Below are 19,829 nucleotides of genomic sequence, written 5' to 3' on the forward strand. Positions count from 1 at the left end.
GGCCCACGACCCTGTATGTTTTATGGTTTCATGAAGATAGGCTGCATGGTATGCTTCCATTTACTCTGCTGCTGCTGAGTCACTTCAGTCGTGTCCGACTCTGTGCGACCCCATAGACGGCAGCCCACCAGGCTCCCCCATCCCTGGGATTCTCCAGGCAAGAACACTGGAGTGGGTTGCCATTTCCTTCTCCAGTGCATGAAAGTGAAAAGTGAAAGTGAAGTCGCTCAGTTGTGTCAGACTCTTCACAACCCCATGGACTGCAGCCTACCAGGCTCCTCCACCCATAGGATTCTCCAGGCAAGAGTACTGGAGTGGGATGCCATTGCCTTCTCCTCCATTTGCTCTAAGTTCTGATAAACAACATTTTCTCTCTTGCCATTTTATTGGCATTGTCGCCAGAAGTCCCCTTTCTCCTGCCATGACAGGGATCATACAATCTCTGGCTGTCCTCTTACTTCCTGCAAGGGAAAGTATATAAAGAGAGAGACAGTACACCTGAAGCCTCGCATTCAAACACTTGCAAACTTGCAGAGGGTTTTGATCATGCTGCAAGAGTTCACTTACTGCCTAAGGATCCTTGGGTTGGGAAAGAATTTAAATGAAGCTTTTGACAGTGGTTCATTTTTTTTTCCCCAAAATCTTTCAGAGTGGGTATCATAAGTTGGATTCCCTGGAAAGCTGCCCTGAGTCAGAGGTAGCTTACTAGGGAATGCTTTCCATGTTAAGAGAGTGGTGGAAGCAGGCTTAGGCAAGGAGCGTTGCTGAAACTGACATGCAGTTACCACAGCTTTTAGCTGATCCCAGAGGGTACTTCAGAGATGAACCAAATTAAGACAGGGGGACAGACCTTTCCACTGGCATCCCAGGCACTGGATGTGGGCTGTCCCCGGGGAAGTGGGTTTAAGCCTTGGCAAAGCAGTTCCCTTTAGCCAAAGGCATTTCTTTAGGAGAGATTTCTCAGCTGTGAGTTGTCGGCAAGAGCCCTCCCTGAAGCTGAAGACCTCATTCTGAAGTGGGGGGAAGGACACACAGGGCATCTTCTTAGGATTTTCACCTACACTTACAGGAAGGCAAAGAACATTCTGATGGAATAAAATCACTACATGTTGCCCTCTACCTCAAAAATACATACTAATACATTCTGTGGTATCTCCTGGGTTCTGTAATAGTTTCTGCAAGAATTACTTTCAGTTTGGAGCATTTCTACATTCAAAGACTTTTCTTAGTAATAATGTACTTTTCAATATTTTTTGACCTTCTTCTCCTGTTTGCCCTTTAATTTTGCATGCTATTATGATAAAATGCAATACTTAAACACAGATAGAAATAGTTCTTTCAACAAAAAAATCATTACGTTGATGCAGGTTGGTAGACTATCTCACTGTATAAGCTGAGAAATCCATATCAATTTGTAGACTCAGAGATAGACATAATTAAAGTCCTACTAAGTAGAATAAATATAAGGAACAGAGGGAAGTTGTCATGGCAACCAAAAATCCTGATTTTCCTCATTTTATACCACAAATGTATCAGCCTTCATGATACCTTAAAAATATTTCTACATTCTATTTTACCCAGTCACCATTTTGCATATTATATTTGCTAAACATGTAGCTGAATCCTTCTTTCTAGCAGTTTAGCTTTTTCTATTACATCGTAAAGGATTTTTTTGAAAATCTGATGTTAGGAAATAAATCTGTTTTTGCAAGGTACAGTTTCCTCAAGAGCAAAACAGTTTTAAAGCTTTTCTCCCTATGCATAATTTAAAACAATTTAGGCTTACAATATGTTGAAAATGTAAACATACATTAAAAAAAGTGAATATACTACCACAATGTTCATATTTTTAAGTATATCTTTCCAACCTTTTTTTACAAAAAAATCTTATCCAGAGAAATTGGACATACTTTATATAATGTTTGGGAGAAGGCAATGGCACCCCACTCCAGTACTCTTGCCTGGAAAATCCCATGGATGGAGGAGCCTGGTAGGCTGCAGTCCATGGGGTCGCTAAGAGTCGGCAAGACTGAGCAACTTCACTTTCACATTTTCATCTAATACTGTAATATATTTCCAGATTTGTAAACATTTACCTTTAATTTTAATAACATTATTTTATGGATTATCATAATTTTAATGTCTCTGTTAGGTAATTTCTGGTCTTAAAATACTACAAATGAGTTACTATAAACATCCTTATATTAATTCTTTATTGTGAATTTCTAGAAAAAATAAATGAGTGCTTCTATAGACTATGTTCTCTTACTTTGGCCTCTGTAAAGTATTTTCCTAAACTATGGCCTTTTACCCATTGTCAAGATTTTTGTATACTCACCTTCACATCTATATTTATCCATGTTTACAATGAATATATATTAACTTTCAGTTCTTTGACTATTTGTGAAATTAAGCTCTGTTTTTTTCCCCCCCAGGGACAATATGTATATATTTTATAATTGCTTGCTTGTGACCTTCAGCTTTCTTCTGGGGGAGAATTTATTTTTCTATTCAATAATATTTCTCTTGGCACACTCCAAGATGTTAAATTCCACTTTAACAAACTCAGTAACTATAACTCTAAAATTAATCAATCTCTTTTCTGTTAGTAAGGTGACTTGTGTTTTCTATTCACTGGTAAACTTGAAAATAGAAATGCAAAATTTTTTCCAACTCAAAAGAAAATCATAAAATACCTTTCCGGTAGTGATTTAATTGCTTAATAACACTTAAATGTTATTATTGAAGAAGATTAGTGGAAGGAACCTTGGATCAGGCTAAATCTGTGTAGAACAAGTCACTTAATCTCTTCACAATCCTTTTTTTTCCCCTATAAAATAAGACCAAGTACTTTTCAGAGTTTCAGGAAGAAATTGAGGATATTATACTTAAAAATCAATGCCAGCATTTTGGCACATAGTAAATTCTTAATAAATGGCATCTTCAGTTTTTATTAGCCTTGTTTAGTATTATTGTATCTTAACAGGTCCCTTACTATAGTAATTTTCCAAACAGTTATGAAACCAATAGTGGTTTGTGAAGCTAATAAGCATAATTAGAATTTACTAAAATAGAACAGAATAGAATGGAACATATCAGAATTTTTCACACATAGCAAGGACAAGTTTCCCAATGCGAAATGTGTTCCAAATATAACATATAGTGGAAGAGTGTGTATACTGGAGCACAATACACAACGTACTACTTACTAAGGGCTATGGTCCAAAGCTCTTTCAAAAAGCAATTTTACTAGATTTTAGTCTTATAGTATACATATCTCTGATACTAGCAGCTAGGACACCTAGGTACAAATCTCAACCCCACTAATTACTACTATCCATTAACCAACTGGTCGTAGTCTCCTCACCTGTAAAATGGGTGCTAATTACACTTATCTCATGGGAGTAGTGTGCTGCTGCTGCTAAGTCGCTTCAGTCGTATCCGACTCTGTGCGACCCCAGAGATGGCAGCCCACCAGGCTCCCCATCCCTGGGATTCTCCAGGCCAGAACACTGTAGTGGGTTGCCATTTCCTTCTCCAATGCATGAAAGTGAAAAGTGAAAGTGAAGTCACTCAGTAATTCCCGACTCTTAGCGATCCCATGGACTGCAGCCTACCAGGCTCCTCTGTCCATGGATTTTCCAGGCAAGAGTACTGGAGTGGGGTGCCATTGCCTTCTCCATGGGAGTAGTGTAGGAACTCTGATTTCCTATATCTAAACCACTTATCAAATCCTCAGTAATTGTTGGCTTTTTTTTTTTATCAAGAGTTGAGTAGAACATAAATTTTTTTTCTGAATAAACAAACAAGGCCACATGCACCAAAGTATATGAGAATATGAAGTCATCACAGTAGTCAGGAGTGAATAACTGGCTACTTTTTACATCAGCAAAATGATGCTTCTTCATAAGCATCTTATTTCCATAAATATGGATTTTCAAGAGCAACGTAACTATCTTAGTTTTGTTATTTACAGACAATATCTCTCAGAATATAAAATAATAAAAATAAATTCAGTAATTAGTCTTTGTTAGTGTATAAGATCCTTAACTGCCCATTTTATCTTTATAACTTGCAAAAGACTTTTTTAATTTCTCATGGTATACTTTAACTAAAAAGAAATATTGCCTGTATATTTCTTGCATAATCTTTTCTTGATTTTTTTTTAATCAGAAAAAGTTGGGATAATATCATTGGTTACTAATTTACAAGTTTATAAATATTACCTTTTGTAACGAAACACCTTCCAGGTATACCTTATGTCTGAAAAGGATCTTTTTTGCAAATTACAGAAACATTCATTTACTTCCTTAGCAGCAATAGCAAAAAATGCTGAATAAACTTTCAGGTCATTTTGTACATGTTGACTCTCTTTAACATGCATTATTTTTCCTATTGTCTTTTGGACCATTCAACTTACATATAGAAATGTTTTACATTCCAGAATAAACTGGGGAAATATGAAAATATTTAGTAATCCAAGAGAAAGAACCCAAATATCTGTGTGCACAAAAGCTGTGAACAAGTGTGTAGCCAGTTAGAGGGATCAGCTGAACATCAGGCTCATCCCAGGAATGACATTCCACTTTCAGAACATGACAGAAATTGAGCTGAAACAGATACTATACCTTTAATTTAATGATGACACTGTTGTACTTCGTTATTTTATTTAGCACAATCATTTCCTTTAAATCCCACAATAAACCATAATTCCTCAAATATCCTCAACTACCCTATGGAGACAAGTAATGATGCATATCACATCTGGTGATTCTCACACTAGAGGAACAAATCCATTTTTTAATACATACAAATATTTCATGCATATGTGTGCATTTGTGTGTGTATGTAATTGAAGTCTTGCTGAGTCACATGAAATGTGAAAGCTAAGGTATCATCAGTATCAACAGTTTCATCTAGGTAAACATTTAAAGTAATCGAATAAATTTAATAAAATAGTTCAATAATATAATCAAGCCAAATAAACTAAAATAATTAGACAAGTCATATTTTATCATCAGTGCTTTGATAAATATAGTCAATCATGTCACATTTATAGTGGTTTCAAAAATTCACCCAGCAAGACAGGTGAATTACTGGTCACAGTATTATCTATGGTAAATGTCAAAAAAAAAAAAAAACTGGGAGGAAAGCATACTATCAATAAATGAGACTCAAAAATTAATTTCTATATAACATTCAGGAATCTTGGAGTATCAATATTACAATAGTATTCTTTACAAACATTTTTTAATTGACTAACATTTTGAATGTATGCTATCATTTATCAGCAGTTTTAATATAAATATTTCATCTCATCTTTCCTTGTAAAACACATAAAATGTGTAGAGTACAGAGCATGTATGTTGTCAATATTTTTTTCATGTGCATTTCAGTAAGACATGGGTTAGAGAGTTAAATCTACACAGCAAATAATTGCCTGCATAAGTAACTTAAGAGATTTAACAGTTTCATTCTATTGTTAGGAGAGAATGCTTTCAATAACTATGTATGGCCTTCCCTTCTGGGGAAGAACCTTCTCTGTGGCTCTATAAATATTTCATGAGCCAACATAAAGTAATATGCTAATGACGTGCTATTTACCCAGTGAGCAGGTGTGCCCTCTCCTGTCTTTTCATCTCTAGAATAGCTCTCACCCAGGTCAGGCAAGCCATTCTGAATTGTGCTTTTTTTGCTTCCCTCCCCTCACAGTCTCAGCTGAACCCACGATGGTGAGCGAGAGCCATCACGAGGCGCTGGCAGCCCCGCCGGTCACCACTGTGGCGACGGTCCTGCCACACAACGCCACAGAGCCAGCCAGTCCCGGGGAAGGGAAGGAGGATGCCTTCTCCAAGCTGAAGGAGAAGTTTATGAATGAGTTGCATAAAATTCCATGTGAGTATTACATATTGTTCCTCATGTAAAAATATATGGTTGAGAATCAATTTACCCATTAGAAGCGAAAAGCAGTATTCTTCTTAACATAAGCAGAACTTTGATTTTTTTTTTATTGTTAGAATGGTAGTATTTCAAAAATAAAAAGGTATAGTCTTGAAAATGGAGTATTCTAAAGTATTTAAATATACTTAATAAATGAAAATCCATCTTGTGTTTAATGTAGGTGGGTTCTTTTTGTCTTCTTCAATGTCTCTCTCTCTCCAGAAAATATTAATGTTTATGGGTTGTGCTGTATTTTACATCTTTATTTATGAAATTATTCCATTGTAAAGATTATTCCTAAACAATAGCAAAAACATACGTTCCCATTATTATAAGTTTAGTTTTCTTTCACTCATATGTTAATGTTTCAAAAATGTTTGCACAATTTTTAACATTTTCTTTGCAGTCATCTGGAAAGAAACCATAAACTGAACCTAAGTTTGAGTGTGTGTAGCACTAAGTCCAATCAATGGCATTTAATTTAAATCTTAAATTTCAGGTTGGTCTTTTCTATTCAAATGTAAACATTTACTATACGACAGTTATCTGGGCTTCCCTGGTGGCCCAGACAGTAAAGACTGCACCTACAGCGCAGGAGACCTGGGTTTGATCCCAGGGTCAGGAAGACCCCTGGAGAAGGGAATGTCAACCCACTCCAGTATTCTTGCCTGGGAAATCCCACGGACAGAGGAGCCTGGCAGGCTACAGCCCAAGGGTTGCAAAGAGTTGGACATGACTGAGTGGCTAAGCACACAGATACTTATCTAGTGTCTAGTGGGAAACAGATTTTGGCCCTCACAAAAGAAATAATCAATAAGGAGGCAAATGTATACGGTCCATCATGGAATAATAAATAATATATGGAAAACAAGAGAGTAAAGTGGGAAAGGCAAAGGGGTAGAGGGTAGAAGGTTATTATTTGCTTGGATGATCTGAGCTGATTTCCTTTGTAAGGAAACCTGGAGGAGAAAGTTCTAAAACCTGTGAAATACAAGGCCCCTTAGGCAAGAATCCACCAGGAACAGAAAGGAACTCAGTGCGCCTTTGGTAGAATAAAGCAAAGTAGGGAATGGCAGAAGGCAAACCTGAGGCTCCAAGATGTGGAGCCTTGTGAATTGTTCTAAGGAAACTGGATTTTACTCTGAGTGAAATAAAATGCCTTTGGAACATTTTGAGCAGAGGTATCCCATGATCTGAAGTAGGCTTTTCTTAAAAAAATCAGGCAGCCTGAATGGGAGGGGAGTTTGAAAGAGAATGGACACGTGTATATGTATAGCTGAGTCCCTTTGCTGTCCACCAGAAACTATTAATATCACAAAACTGTTAATCAGCTATACTCCAATATAAAATAAAAAGCTTAAAAATAAATAAAAATTTAAAATTCACTCTTGCTATTGTGTTGAAAGTATGCTTAGGGGGACAAGGAGAAAGAATAAAACAGGTTGTTGCAATAATCTAGATGAGAGATTTACAAAATTCATAAGAGAAAGATTCTATAAGGACACTGAATTAAACTGCAAGGAATCTTATCCTCCTTGGAACTAACAACTTGTTGATCTGTTCGCCCACTTTTAATGAATTCAGATACATCTGGAAGATACTCTTAGCACAGTTGTCAGTAATTTCCATTCTCAGCATGAAGATTCATAACCTACGGAAGGTAGAGACAGTCCAGTAGAGCGAGCCCTAAAGGGGAAACACAGGCTCTCTCGGGTTCTCTTCCTTTCTCTGCTGCTGAGCTAATGGATTGATTCAGCTAACTTTTGATATGACTTTGAAGTCACAACTTCAGGGCAAAAACTAAATGCATCTATCACGAGGGCAAACTCTCACTTGGCCATTTTATCAAAACGCTTGCTTTAAAAGAAATGTGTTAGAGGGAAGCAGAGAAAGCAATGACTAACACCAAATCAAATGTGTATTCTGCCTTGTCTTCAGCATCATTTCCTTCTCTGAAGGGGTAAACAATATGAGAGGCAATGGCAGCGTTGACAACAGTGGGATTTCATGTTCCCCATTAAATAGCCATTCTCTCACTTTCTTTAGGCTTTCCCAACCATGCTTTCAAAATTATAATCCATTCACCCCATCCCAACTCCATCAGCATTTCCTGTCCTCTGTCCCTTGCTTTATTTCTCACTGGATTACTTAGCACCATCTGAAATGCTGTGTATTTTATTACTGGTTTTTAAATTGTTCTGGCTCTCTTCAAAATTAGGTAACCTGTATGAAGGGAAAATTCTGGGTCTGTTTTATGCATAGTTTCACCCTGGTGATCCTTAATATATATAGGGCACTCAGTTTCTATTTGTCAAGTGAATGAATGAATCAATCAATGTTGACTTGGCTTACATGCTGAACCTCCACTCTTAGATTTTGAGTCCTTAAAAGGCTGAAAATTTAAAGCATCTGAAAAAATTTTAAGGTGAAAAACAAGGTCCTCCTGTATGGCACAGGGAACTATATTCAATACCCTGTAATAAACCATAATGGAAAGGAATATGCAAAAGAGTGTATACATATGTGTTACTGAATCACTTTGCTGTACTATAGATATAAACACATTATAAATCAAGTATAGTAAATTTTTAAAATTTGATTTCTAACACCAGAGAAAGCATCATTTCAATGCTTGACTGTGTCATTCACATTGAAAAAATAGGTTTTCTCCATATTTATAGTGATAACTTTATCTTTTAGCCTTTCCCACTGAGCGCCATCTGTACTTTATATTTTCCTCCCTGTTCATCAACAGGAAAAGAATCAACACGGGAAAATATCTGTGCAACTCTCCCTTTTTCTTTCTCTTGGCTAATCTTATTTCATTCCTTCCTCCCAAGCCACTATCGCATTCCTGTATTTCTTTCTTGGGCACTGGAAATCAGATCAGGTCATCAGTCTTTCTCTGTGGAGATTTACTTTTGACCAGCAACCTAAAATAGTAGAAGGTCAGAGAATCTAGGTAACATCTCTTAGAAATATGATGCTGCTAGCTCTCTCCTTGATTTTTTTAATGGGGAAAAAACAACTGAAATACCTAAAATTTTAAATGGTTTGGCAAATAACTAGAAAAACTAAATCATAAATACAGCCACACAGGTTTATGATAAATGTGCAACTGCGTATTTTACACTTTCATTTTAATCCATCACAATTTTTACTGCCTGTGTAATTGAAATTTCTAATGGGATTTATACACAGGAGCAACACTCCACAGAAATGAACCATATTCCCTAAATCCAATTCCTTTAGGAGCATATGTTACATAAAGGTTATCACTTTTGACTTGGCATAATATGGTGTGATGCTAATGACAGGTAACAAATTAGAATATTAATTGATTTCTGTCTCTGAACTAAATCTTGGTTATCTGGCAGATGTGTTTTTTTGCAAAATTGATAGCAAACAGCTTTAGTCTGTCACTTGAAATTCCCACTTGAGAGAAGAGAGGTGTCACAATGGCAAGGAGTGTGTATGTCATTAGTTGGGTAATCTGCAGAGTCCAGCACGGAGCATATTCAAACAAAACTGCTTGATGATATCATCCATAATACCAAGGGGTTTCAAATTTAAAAAAGGAAAAGGAAATGGTAAATTCTGAGCATTTTTATCTTTCCATTCATTCTGCATACTGTTATCTAAATGAAGCAGACAAGGTTTTGCAGAATGCTTCTTTATTTTGCAACTTTGATTTTAATATGACTAAGGCCATGGTTGGCTTGTAAAGCATGAACTCATGTCATCCAAATAGCTGTGATTAAGGTTTTGATATTCGTGAGCTTCTTGAAGTCAAGTGCACCTTTCCTGAAGTACAGCAGAAAACCAAATAGCCGAAACTTGATTCTGAGTCTAGAATAAGACCAAGTGGGCTGAGGATAGTTATGTAATTCATGTAGAAATACTATTGGGTGGACAGTTTAACACAGGATTTAGAAACACAAGCTCTGGTTACAGACTGCATGGGTTCAGCTCTTAGCTCTGCCATATTCTATGTGACCTGGAGAATGTGACTTCAACTTTCTGTACTTCAGTTTCTTCTGGTATAAAATGGGGATAAAAATAACATTGCCATATAGAGTTGTTGGCTAGAGGCATCGATGCATATGAAGTGCTTAGCAGAGTGTCTGGCACAAAGTAAGCATCCTATAAGTGTTAGCTATTATTAGAGTCAAACTGTCGTTTTTAACGAGTCTATTTCTCTTTTAGAAAAGCCCTCCGTTAAGGTCAGACAGACACCCAAACTGAGAAAATTCCAGAAACTCTGCAGCCAAATATTCAAGCATTACATTGTTCAAACCCATTCCAAGGATGCCTGTTCCAGGAAAGACAAATTCCCTCTTGGTGTTTCCTCTTTACATCATCTCTAATTTTCTTTTCTTTTGTCATTTCATTTTCTTACTCCCTCGTTCCTTTTAGCCTATAGGTGTGCTCAAAGTTCACATATGTGCAAGTGAAATTCTATGCATCGTATGTGCTTCGGAAACGTCAGTTTTCTCTGTATACACACTACGCTTTTCTTCTTCCTTGACCTCCTCGGTCACCCACTGTTCTCTCTTCCTCCTTCATATCTACACCAAACTGAGTGGAAAACACAACCTAAACCCTGACATCTATTTCTTCAACTCCCACTAACAACTCAGCTCCTTCCACTCTGATTTCCATCCATCAAGTACAGGCAAAATGGTCACCACGTACTTCTTTTTGCACAGTTATGAGGGTGACTTTCAACCTTCATTTGGTCAGATATATCTGCATCATTATGATGATCAGCAGTCATGATCTGAAAAATCTTGATTTCCTAAGAATATAATCTCATTTCCTCATCTTCCTTCCTTCCCTCCTTATTCTCTTTCATTGACTGGTCCTCCCTTTTCATTGTCTTTCCTACCCTTTAGTGGTAGAGGTCACAGTTTACAGGCTTCCATTTTTAATCCTGTTCCAGTCTTATTCTACATGCTCTCCCTGGGCCATCTCATTCCCTAGCTATTCAGGAAAGAAATCTCACTATTATCCTTGTCTCCCTGATCTATTGCAACTCCAGTTCCATACCTGCATTCATTTAAGTCCTGTTAAATCTCCTTTAAAAGACTGCTTCAAATCAGTTGGCAATTTGCTTTTCTCTCTTCCTGTATTCCCTTTGACCGTTAACCCTGACACATTTTTTAAATTACTCAAGAACCTGTTCAAATGTTACCATTTGGACAAGAAGTTCTCTCATTTCCAAAACAGAATTGAGTCATCCTGCAAGCTTTCAAAGCTCTTCATCTAAACTGCTCAGAGGCAGGTACAGTTTCTTACACACATTCGTATCCCGCATACTCTGAAAGTGTCTGCCACCATGCAAGAAACAACAGTATAGGTTATTACAATATTATAGATATTAACATTACACCAAATACTGTGATTCTCATGCCATGCTTGGAGAAACTAAGATCTAGAAAGCAATCGTTTTCAAACCTTTTAGCCAAGGATCCTTTTGTTCAAATGAAATATTGTACAGAAACCTATGGACAGCAAGGCAGAGCTGCCTTGGTGAGTTAAAGATATCTTTCTCACTCACCCTCCCAAGATATACCAGCCAACTACAAAGACACCCGACTGTATGGAACACGGTTTGACGACAGTGAGTTGAACAAATAGTGAGTGTATCAATGTTATTCCTCACAGCAATCACCAGTGGAACTCCGCAACCAGTAGTGGTAAAACTGGTTAAATATGTCACAAGCTGAGGAAAAATGCAGTCCAGTACTTTTTTCCCTCATGGGGCTGCAGAATGAACATAATGTTATTGCCATCTATTAGTGTCAAGAATACAGTGTTAATTCAAGAAGATGTTTTCAAGAAACATAAGAGGAGAACCCTTAGTAGCATGGGAAGAACAATAATTATTGTAACAATTGCCAGTGTTCACTGAGCACTTTGCAGGGAAGCGTGGGCTGTGCATTCTGTGAAATCGACCTCCATTCTGCCCTATAAAATCTCTACTAGGAGAGAATAATTATTATCCCTCTTTTGTGGATAAGAAATCTGAAGCCTAGTAAGCCACACATGGTGGAGGTTGTAGATCAGGCTGTGTCAGGAAAAAGCTCTGCACTTTTGTGATTATGCCTTCACAGAATATCACAAAGACTGTAATCACCTCCACTATTATTTATCTCAACTGACTAGAAACTCTTAGGACTCTATGTGCCTATTCAGAGGCACTGGTTGATATCTGATGTTCATCTTTGTTATTCATCTTAATGACTAAATAATTGGAAAACAAGTTTAATACTAACTGAGTTTCCCCTTGGAGAAAGAAATGGCGGCCCACTCCAGTATGCTCACCTAGAGAATCCCATAGACAGGAGCCTGGCGGGCTACGGTCCATGGGGTCGCAAAGAGTTGGACACAACTGAGCGACTAACACTAACCCTTGGCCTTAAAGACAAGTGTTTATTCACTTTATATTTCTGCATTTCTTTTATTGGACTCACTCAGATAGTAATAGATTATTCCCATGACAATCTATCAAAGTACTAAGAGTTAGAGTCTGCTGCATTGTGGAAATTAATTTCTCAGCTATCATCCGCTGACTCAACTTCAGCTCTCATCTGTTGACTCAGTTCTTCTCACACTTGAGAGAAGTACTGGCTAAGATGTTAAGTGAAATTATTCATTGTTAGCCTCTATTGAATTGAAATATCTATGAGAAAAAAGTTACAACGCAGATGAGGGTTATTTTCAGTGCTTTGCAGTATGGAGTGACTCCATCAGTGCATGCTGAAGGGATGTGTGTGGGACAAGGACACTTGGAGACAAGGGTGGTATTTCATCACAGCATGATGTTCATGCTTTCATGCTGATGCACAATCAACATTTTGATTTAGTTATATCATTTCTCAAGTTTAACTCTGACTCAGAATACCTGAAGTGAATATGTGTGTGTATTTATATAGAGAGTGTGTCAATACAGTATGTGTGTGTGTGTGTGTGTGTGTGTGTGTGTGTGTTAATGGTTACCGTGGAAAAACAGTTCTAGTCAGTTTGGTTCTTAATAGAGTTGACACTGCCCTCTACAGGCTGTTGTGAATATTTGTTGGGCCGTTTTTAGTGTGCTGAAAAATGGGCATGCGGGGCAGCTGCTTGTATTTACAGGCCCTGGGCCAAGAACATAAACATCTTCCGACATGTGAGACAGTATCACACAATTAAAAACTCTCCCAATTCCGCACATATTTCACAGTCTCCCTGGGATATGCATAAGAAAGGAACCCCTGTTTATAATGATTTGAACCTGGAACAACTTGACACAACGCGAAAGTGTTTTTGCAAGGTTCTGATACAAGCTGACTATTCTAGCTCTTATTCTGATGTTTGCCTCTGAACTTTCTTTTGCTCCTGACTTTTTGCAAAATTTCTGTCTTATTTCTCCAAATACAAATATCCCTTTTAGCAACTGTAAACATTTGATCACTTCATTGGGACACAAGTAAAGTTTTGAAGTTCTGAAGATTTTTACAATGAAATGTGACTTATACAAATTATTATTTCTCCTGTATTATAGTTAGCACATTGTATTGATTTGTAAAGTTTATGTAGATATGTTGTAGCATCTATTATTTATACTATGAGTAAAAGGATTATTATAAAATAATTGCTTTAATACTGATTTTAAAGAGCAAGTATGTAATCTGACTACCAACATCCTATATTCAATATAGAAACCTAACAAAATTATATGCTACTGATGCTGTATTTCAGGAAGGTTGTTTAAATGTGTCCTTGAATTTTGTTTCCCTCTTGGAAGCCTATTATGCAGAAAATTCCCCCAAGAAATGCATGCCTTTAAAATGAACTAGTGCTGTGAGATTTTATAAGCTTCCTAAGTATAGGTAATACAGAGTAACACTAAGCACATTAAGCCACCAAGTGAATTAAGATCTCAGGGAAGTTTCTAGACCTGATTTAGCTACATTCCATTAGCATTTCAAAGATATTAAGTAAACACACCTAAGGAAAATAAGGGAAGTGAACAATACTTTGGACATATATTAATAATAGCTCAGGAGTCACCTTGCTGAAATACTGTACAAATAGGCAGATAAATGTTTAAAATTATTTTTAAATACATTTCTCACCACATGGCAGTTGCATGTCAAAATACAGGCTGTGTTTTCACTCAGGGAAGTCTGACTACAAATGCAAATCTATAAAACAGCAAAACGAATGAAGCTGAGAGACTGCTGTTTTCTCCTCACCCTAATGACGAGGTAGATCTTTAATCGCGCTGCTAACCTGTCAGGTCTGTGCTGGTTTCCATTAAATTAGATAAAGAATTTAGAAGCAGAAACCAGAAGGAAGTCATGTGGTGTGCCATCATCTTTTTAGCACTCAGCTTTATTTTTCTTTGTTTTGATTTTCATTCCTGAGAATATTATCATAAAAGGTCTGAACTTGTTATCATCTGAGTCCACATGCCTCCCCAGTCTGCCTTTTAAGTGAACTTAGATAACTTAGAAATAAAGATGAAGACAACAGTGGCCCTTTTAAACATTTCCTCACCAAGCAACACTTTCACTGAAACCACTGTCCCGGAGGAGTCTCAAAATCACTTCAACCCTCTGCCTTTTCAAGCTTTTTACATACAAACAAGTTTGTTTGTTTGTTTTTTAATCCACAGTAAGCTACAAATAATTGAAATATATTTGACTAATAATTATGCCATTTATGGAAAGGAGTGTGCACCTGTCCAAAGAAACTCAGAAAAGAGCCAGGATCTCAGGGTATGAGAGCCTTAATTTATGGAGTTACATGGTTTGATGCCTTGAAAATAAAACTTTATGACAATAATTTTCTTTTATAAGGATTTGGATCAGATTCTTTAAAATCACTAAACTACTGCAATAGATTAAAAACACTGCTATTAAATAAATATTACCCCCTAAATACTTCTGTACACTTCAGTAGCCTGAAGTTTTAAGGCTTTGACCATAATTCTGAGTTAGTCCCTCAGAGACTCTGGCCCAATATTAGTTGTTTTTGTTCAGTCACTGAGTTGTGTCTGACTCTTTATGACCCCCATAGACTACAGCACGCCAGGCCTCCCTGTCCTTCACTATCTTCCAGAGTTTGCTCAAACCCATGTCCACTGAGTAGGTGATGCCATGCAACCATCTCATCCTCTGTCATCCCCTTCTCCTCCTGCCCTCAATTTTCCCAGCATCAGGGTCTTTTCCAATGAGTCAGTTCTTCGCATCAGGTGGCCAAAGTATTGGAATGTAACCTGCTTTAGTGGAATATTGTTTGCTATAATAAAAGGCCAGAGTGTGAGCTCTGGAGTTGGTCTGCCTGGGGCCAAAGTCCCAATTCTGCTGTTACTACTATGCCACCTTGAGCAAATCATTTAATCTCTCTGTAAAATGAGGATAATCAGAGTACTTACTTCTGGGAAGTTGTCTGGATATAGTATGGGACAGATTCAAAATTCATAAGCTTCTAATGTTTATTTTATATAACTCCCACTATGTTCTAGGCTGGTATTCCATGCTTAGGAACTAAATAAAGCATATCATTTCAACTTGTTTTGGGCCTCAATAGCATTACAGACTCAGAATTTTTCTACCAGTTGTTATTGTTCAGTCACCCAGTCGTGTCCGACTCTGAGACCCCATAGACTGCAGCACACCAGGCTTCCACGTCCCTCACCGTCTCCTAAAGTTTGCCCAAAGTCACGTCCATTGCCTCGGTGATGCCATCCAGCCATCTCATCCTCTGACACTCTCTTCCCCTTCTGCCCTCAATCTTTCCCTCACCAGGGACTTTTCCAATGAGTCAGATGACCAAAATACTGGAGCTTCAGCTTCAGCATAAGTCTTCCAAGGAGTATTCAGGGTTGATTTCTCTTGAGATTCACTGATTTGATCTCCTTTTCTACCAGAAGGACGTCTAAATTAAAGTGTCCTAGCAAGACATGGACAGCATTGTAAGATATGATATTGTTTTTGCCTCATCATTCCAGCCTCATCTCCACTTATTCACTCTCACAGTTTGTTTTGGCAATACAGAGACCCTTGGAGTTACAGAATTTATTATCCACATCGTCGCATAAGTCTAGGTCTTTGCCCAAACTCACTCCTCTACCGGAAATGGCTTGGTGGCCCCTGCTGTTCTAGCTGGACTATTTCTAGTTATGCTTCAGAACTCTATTCTTTTTTCAAGGTCTTCCTGTCCTCACGCTCCCCACCCCATGATGTCCTATTCATCAGCAATTCTCCCCCTGTGATAGGTCTGTGCTTTACATATGTTTATAATTTTTGCTTCCTGTTTGCTTATCTGTTTTCTTTCCTAATACCAACCTCTCTCAATACCAACCAATCTACATGACATCAAAACACTGTCTTTTCATCTTCTCAACCCCAGCAAAACTTGGCTCATAGTAGGTAAAATTATTATTCTCTTTTAGCTCAAAAGATTCTAGGTAATTATATTAACAAGAAAAGGACTTCCAGTCATAGATACAGAGGACAGACTGGCAGAGCCCAGAGACAGGAAATCAGTCAAACCATGACTGACTAATGGGGAAGTAAGTTACAGCATGGTGACTGTAGTTAATAATACTGTACTGCATATTTGAAAGTTGCTAAGAGATTAGATATTAAAAGTACTCATCACGAGAAAAAAAATTGTAACTGCATATATGATGAATGTTAATTAGATTTGTTGGGGGTGATCATTTCATAACATACACACGTACTGAATCATTATGTTATACACTTGAAACAAATACAATCTTATATGTCAATTATATCTCTATTAAAACAGAAAAGGACTTCCGAAGGGGTAATTACAGAAAGGTGTAATAATAACAATAGTAACATTCAAGGTTAAATTCAACGTTACATTGAACTAAAGATCGCCGACCCTCCAGAGCTCTTTTACTTTACTCAGCCTTTATCATCTGCTTTCTTTCTTCCTTGTCTGCATTATATTAAAATGTTAGGAACTAATCAATTCTCTTTGGCCAGTCTGATTCAGCTCTGCGACACAAATAGCCACCGAACTGGTCCTCAGAGTACACGGTTCTCCCTACAAACATTTTTGTTCAAGTGGAGACCTGGATTTAATACTAGTTTCATCTTTCAGTTTTAAAAATAACGTATTGTATTGCAATGCCCAGGAAACAAGATGAGCTCACATCTTTTAACAATTGCCAGGCTACACAGCCCAGTTTCCAGTGCATTCACTGAGAACCCAAAGATGCCGGCAAATGTGTTACAGCAGCTTTTCCCGCAGTGGGTACTTCTGTGAGGTTCTCACTGGGGAGGAGCTGTTTACAGGACACTCTGAGTCTCCCTGTTTCACTTATCAGCCACACAGAGCACAGCCTTCTGGTCCTGCAGGGGCTATAGTTGTCGATGACGCCACGCTGTGGATACCATTTGAAGTGGTGCTTCAGAATGACCTTGCCAACCTTCTTTTGCCCACACTGACTGGAACTCTTCCATGTCACCTCAGCTTTCCACAGCGGCTGTCATCCATCCACCTTTCTTTTCCAGACCTGCTAATGTGGCTCTAGCGATGTGATTTACCCTGGCTGTCTTCCAGGTCCTCATCAGTAGAGAGTCTGTTTTGCTATTTTGCATTCTGTAGCCTTCAACTCTAGCACCGATGCTGCTGATATGAAAGCTCAGGTACTTCCATAAGAGTTTAATGATCTGTCTAAAAGCTGAGCACCAAGTGATTCACTAGTGCTTCAAGTACTCGAACACAGTTTCCCAAAGTCAGTTCTGCTGTTTTTATCCTCCACTGGAGCTCGATGCAGCTTTGCCTCTCTCTGGACTTCCTGACTTGGCCGTTCATTAAGTCAGGGACAGTGGACCCTTCATACAGGCACCCAGCGTCATGTACCTTCCCCTTACTCTTCTCTCTTGCTTCCTGAGACTTTAATCATCTTTCTGAGTGTTCTTATTCCCTCTGCCTCCTTTAGTCACTAACAGGTACTTTCCCATGATCTGCCTTTGGCATTCATCTACCTCTATGATTTCTTCATAATTTTAGGACTTCCAATACTCTTTATTTAAATCACACTCTAAACTCAATTCCAAGTCTTAATGTCTTTACTGAGCTCCTGCATTTTGCTAAATTCACTTTACTAAGGAATGGTTTATTTACAATAAGGTGCACCCATTGCAAATGTACATTTTGACAAGTATATGAAATGTAATCACCCCTCCAAACAATGCCTCTAAGTCCCTTTCTAGCAATTCCTGCCCTGGTTCTAGGTGATAATTGATCTGCTTTCTGTCACCATAAATTCATATTGACTATTCAGAAATTTCATAAAAATGGAATAATTCACTGTATAGTCTCTTGCATCTGGCTTCTTTCACTGAATCCAATGTTTTTAGTATTCATCCATGTTCTTTTATATATAAGTAATCCATTCCTTTTTATTGCTCAGCATTCCATTCTATAGTCGACAGTCTATTGTTGATTAATGAAAATATAGGTTTTTTCAGCTTGGAACTCTTAAGAATAAAGCTGCTGAAAATATTCTTGTGTAAGTCCTTGAGTTGATATATGTTTATGTTTTGCTTATGTTTTCTTTTGGTGGCTCAGACGGTAAAGAATCTGCCTGCAGTACAAGAGACCCGGATTTGATCCTTGGGTTAGGAAAATCCCCTGGAGAAGGGAATGGTTACCCAATCCACTATTCTTGCTTGGAGAATTCCATGGACAGAGGAGCACCCATGGGGTCTCAAAAAGTTGCATATGACTGAGCAACTAACACTTTTACTTTTACTATATTTCCTTTTGGGGAGTACCTATGTGAGGAACTGCTGAGTAGTAATGTAATATTTGTTTTCTTTGTATAAAAAAGATTGTCAAACTTTTCCTAAAAATGACCGTGGTATTTATATCCTACCGGTGATGTATAAAAGTTCTAGTTGCTCTGTGCCCTTGCTAACACTTGGAATTGTTGGACTTTCTAGCCATTTGTAGTACAGGTATTGTGTATGTCATTGTAATTGTAATGTGCATTTCCATGGTAACTCAAAACAGATTGTAGATCTAAACAAAAAATTCAAAAAAGAAAACTCCTAGAAGAAAATGTAGTGGGTAATTCAATGTTCTTGATTTTTCCCAGCTTTATTGAAATATAATTGATAACATAACATTGTATACGATTAAACTATACAGGAGACAGGGATCAAGACCATCCCCAAGAAAAAGAAATGCAAAAAAGCAAAATGGCTGTCTGGGGAGGCCTTACAAACAGCTATGAAATGAAGAAAAGCAAAAAGCAAAGGAGAAAAAGAAAGATATTCCCATTTGAATGCAAACTTCCAAAGAATAGCAAGGAGAGATAAGAAAGCCTTCCTCAGTGATCAATGCAAAGAAATAGAAGAAAACAACAGAATGGGAAAGACTAGAGATCTCTTCCAGAAAATTAGAGATACCAAGGGAACATTTCATGCAAAGATGGGCACAATAAAGGACAGAAATGGTAGGGACCTAACAGAAGCAGAAGATATTCAGAAGAGGTGGCAAGAATACAAAGAAGAACTATACAAAAAAGATCTTCATGACCCAGATAATCATGATGGTGTGATCACTCACCTAGAGCCAGACATCCTGGAATGTGAAGTCAAGGGGGGCCTTAGAAAGCATCACTACGAACAAAGCTAGTGGAGGTGATGGAATTCCAGCTGAGCTACTTCAAATCCTGAGAGATGATGCTGTGAAAGTGCTGCACTCAATATGCCAGCAAATTTGGAAAACTCAGCAGTTGACACAGGACTGGAAAAGGTTAGTTTTCATACCAATTTCAAAGAAAGGCAATGCCAAAGAAAGCTCAAACTACCACACAATTGCACTCATCTCACACGCTAGCAAAGTAGTGCTTA

At 37.7% G+C, this 19,829-nt stretch overlaps 1 protein-coding gene across 1 annotated transcript in view; it reads left to right on the plus strand.

Annotated features, from left to right (window-relative positions):
• The first annotated feature begins 5,714 nt into the window (after positions 1 to 5,714).
• The window catches only part of SYT1 (synaptotagmin I), a 229,162-nt gene continuing 215,047 nt past the window's right edge, over positions 5,715 to 19,829 (plus strand). Inside the window, exon 1 of the mRNA XM_010832008.1 lies at positions 5,715 to 5,895. Coding sequence (XP_010830310.1) covers positions 5,730 to 5,895 — 166 coding nt within the window. The 5' untranslated portion in view covers positions 5,715 to 5,729. The remainder of the gene's footprint in view (positions 5,896 to 19,829) is intronic.

This window comes from Bison bison, unplaced genomic scaffold (genome assembly GCF_000754665.1).
Source record: "Bison bison bison isolate TAMUID 2011002044 unplaced genomic scaffold, Bison_UMD1.0 scf7180017864535, whole genome shotgun sequence".
Classification (NCBI taxonomy): Eukaryota; Metazoa; Chordata; class Mammalia; order Artiodactyla; family Bovidae; genus Bison; species Bison bison.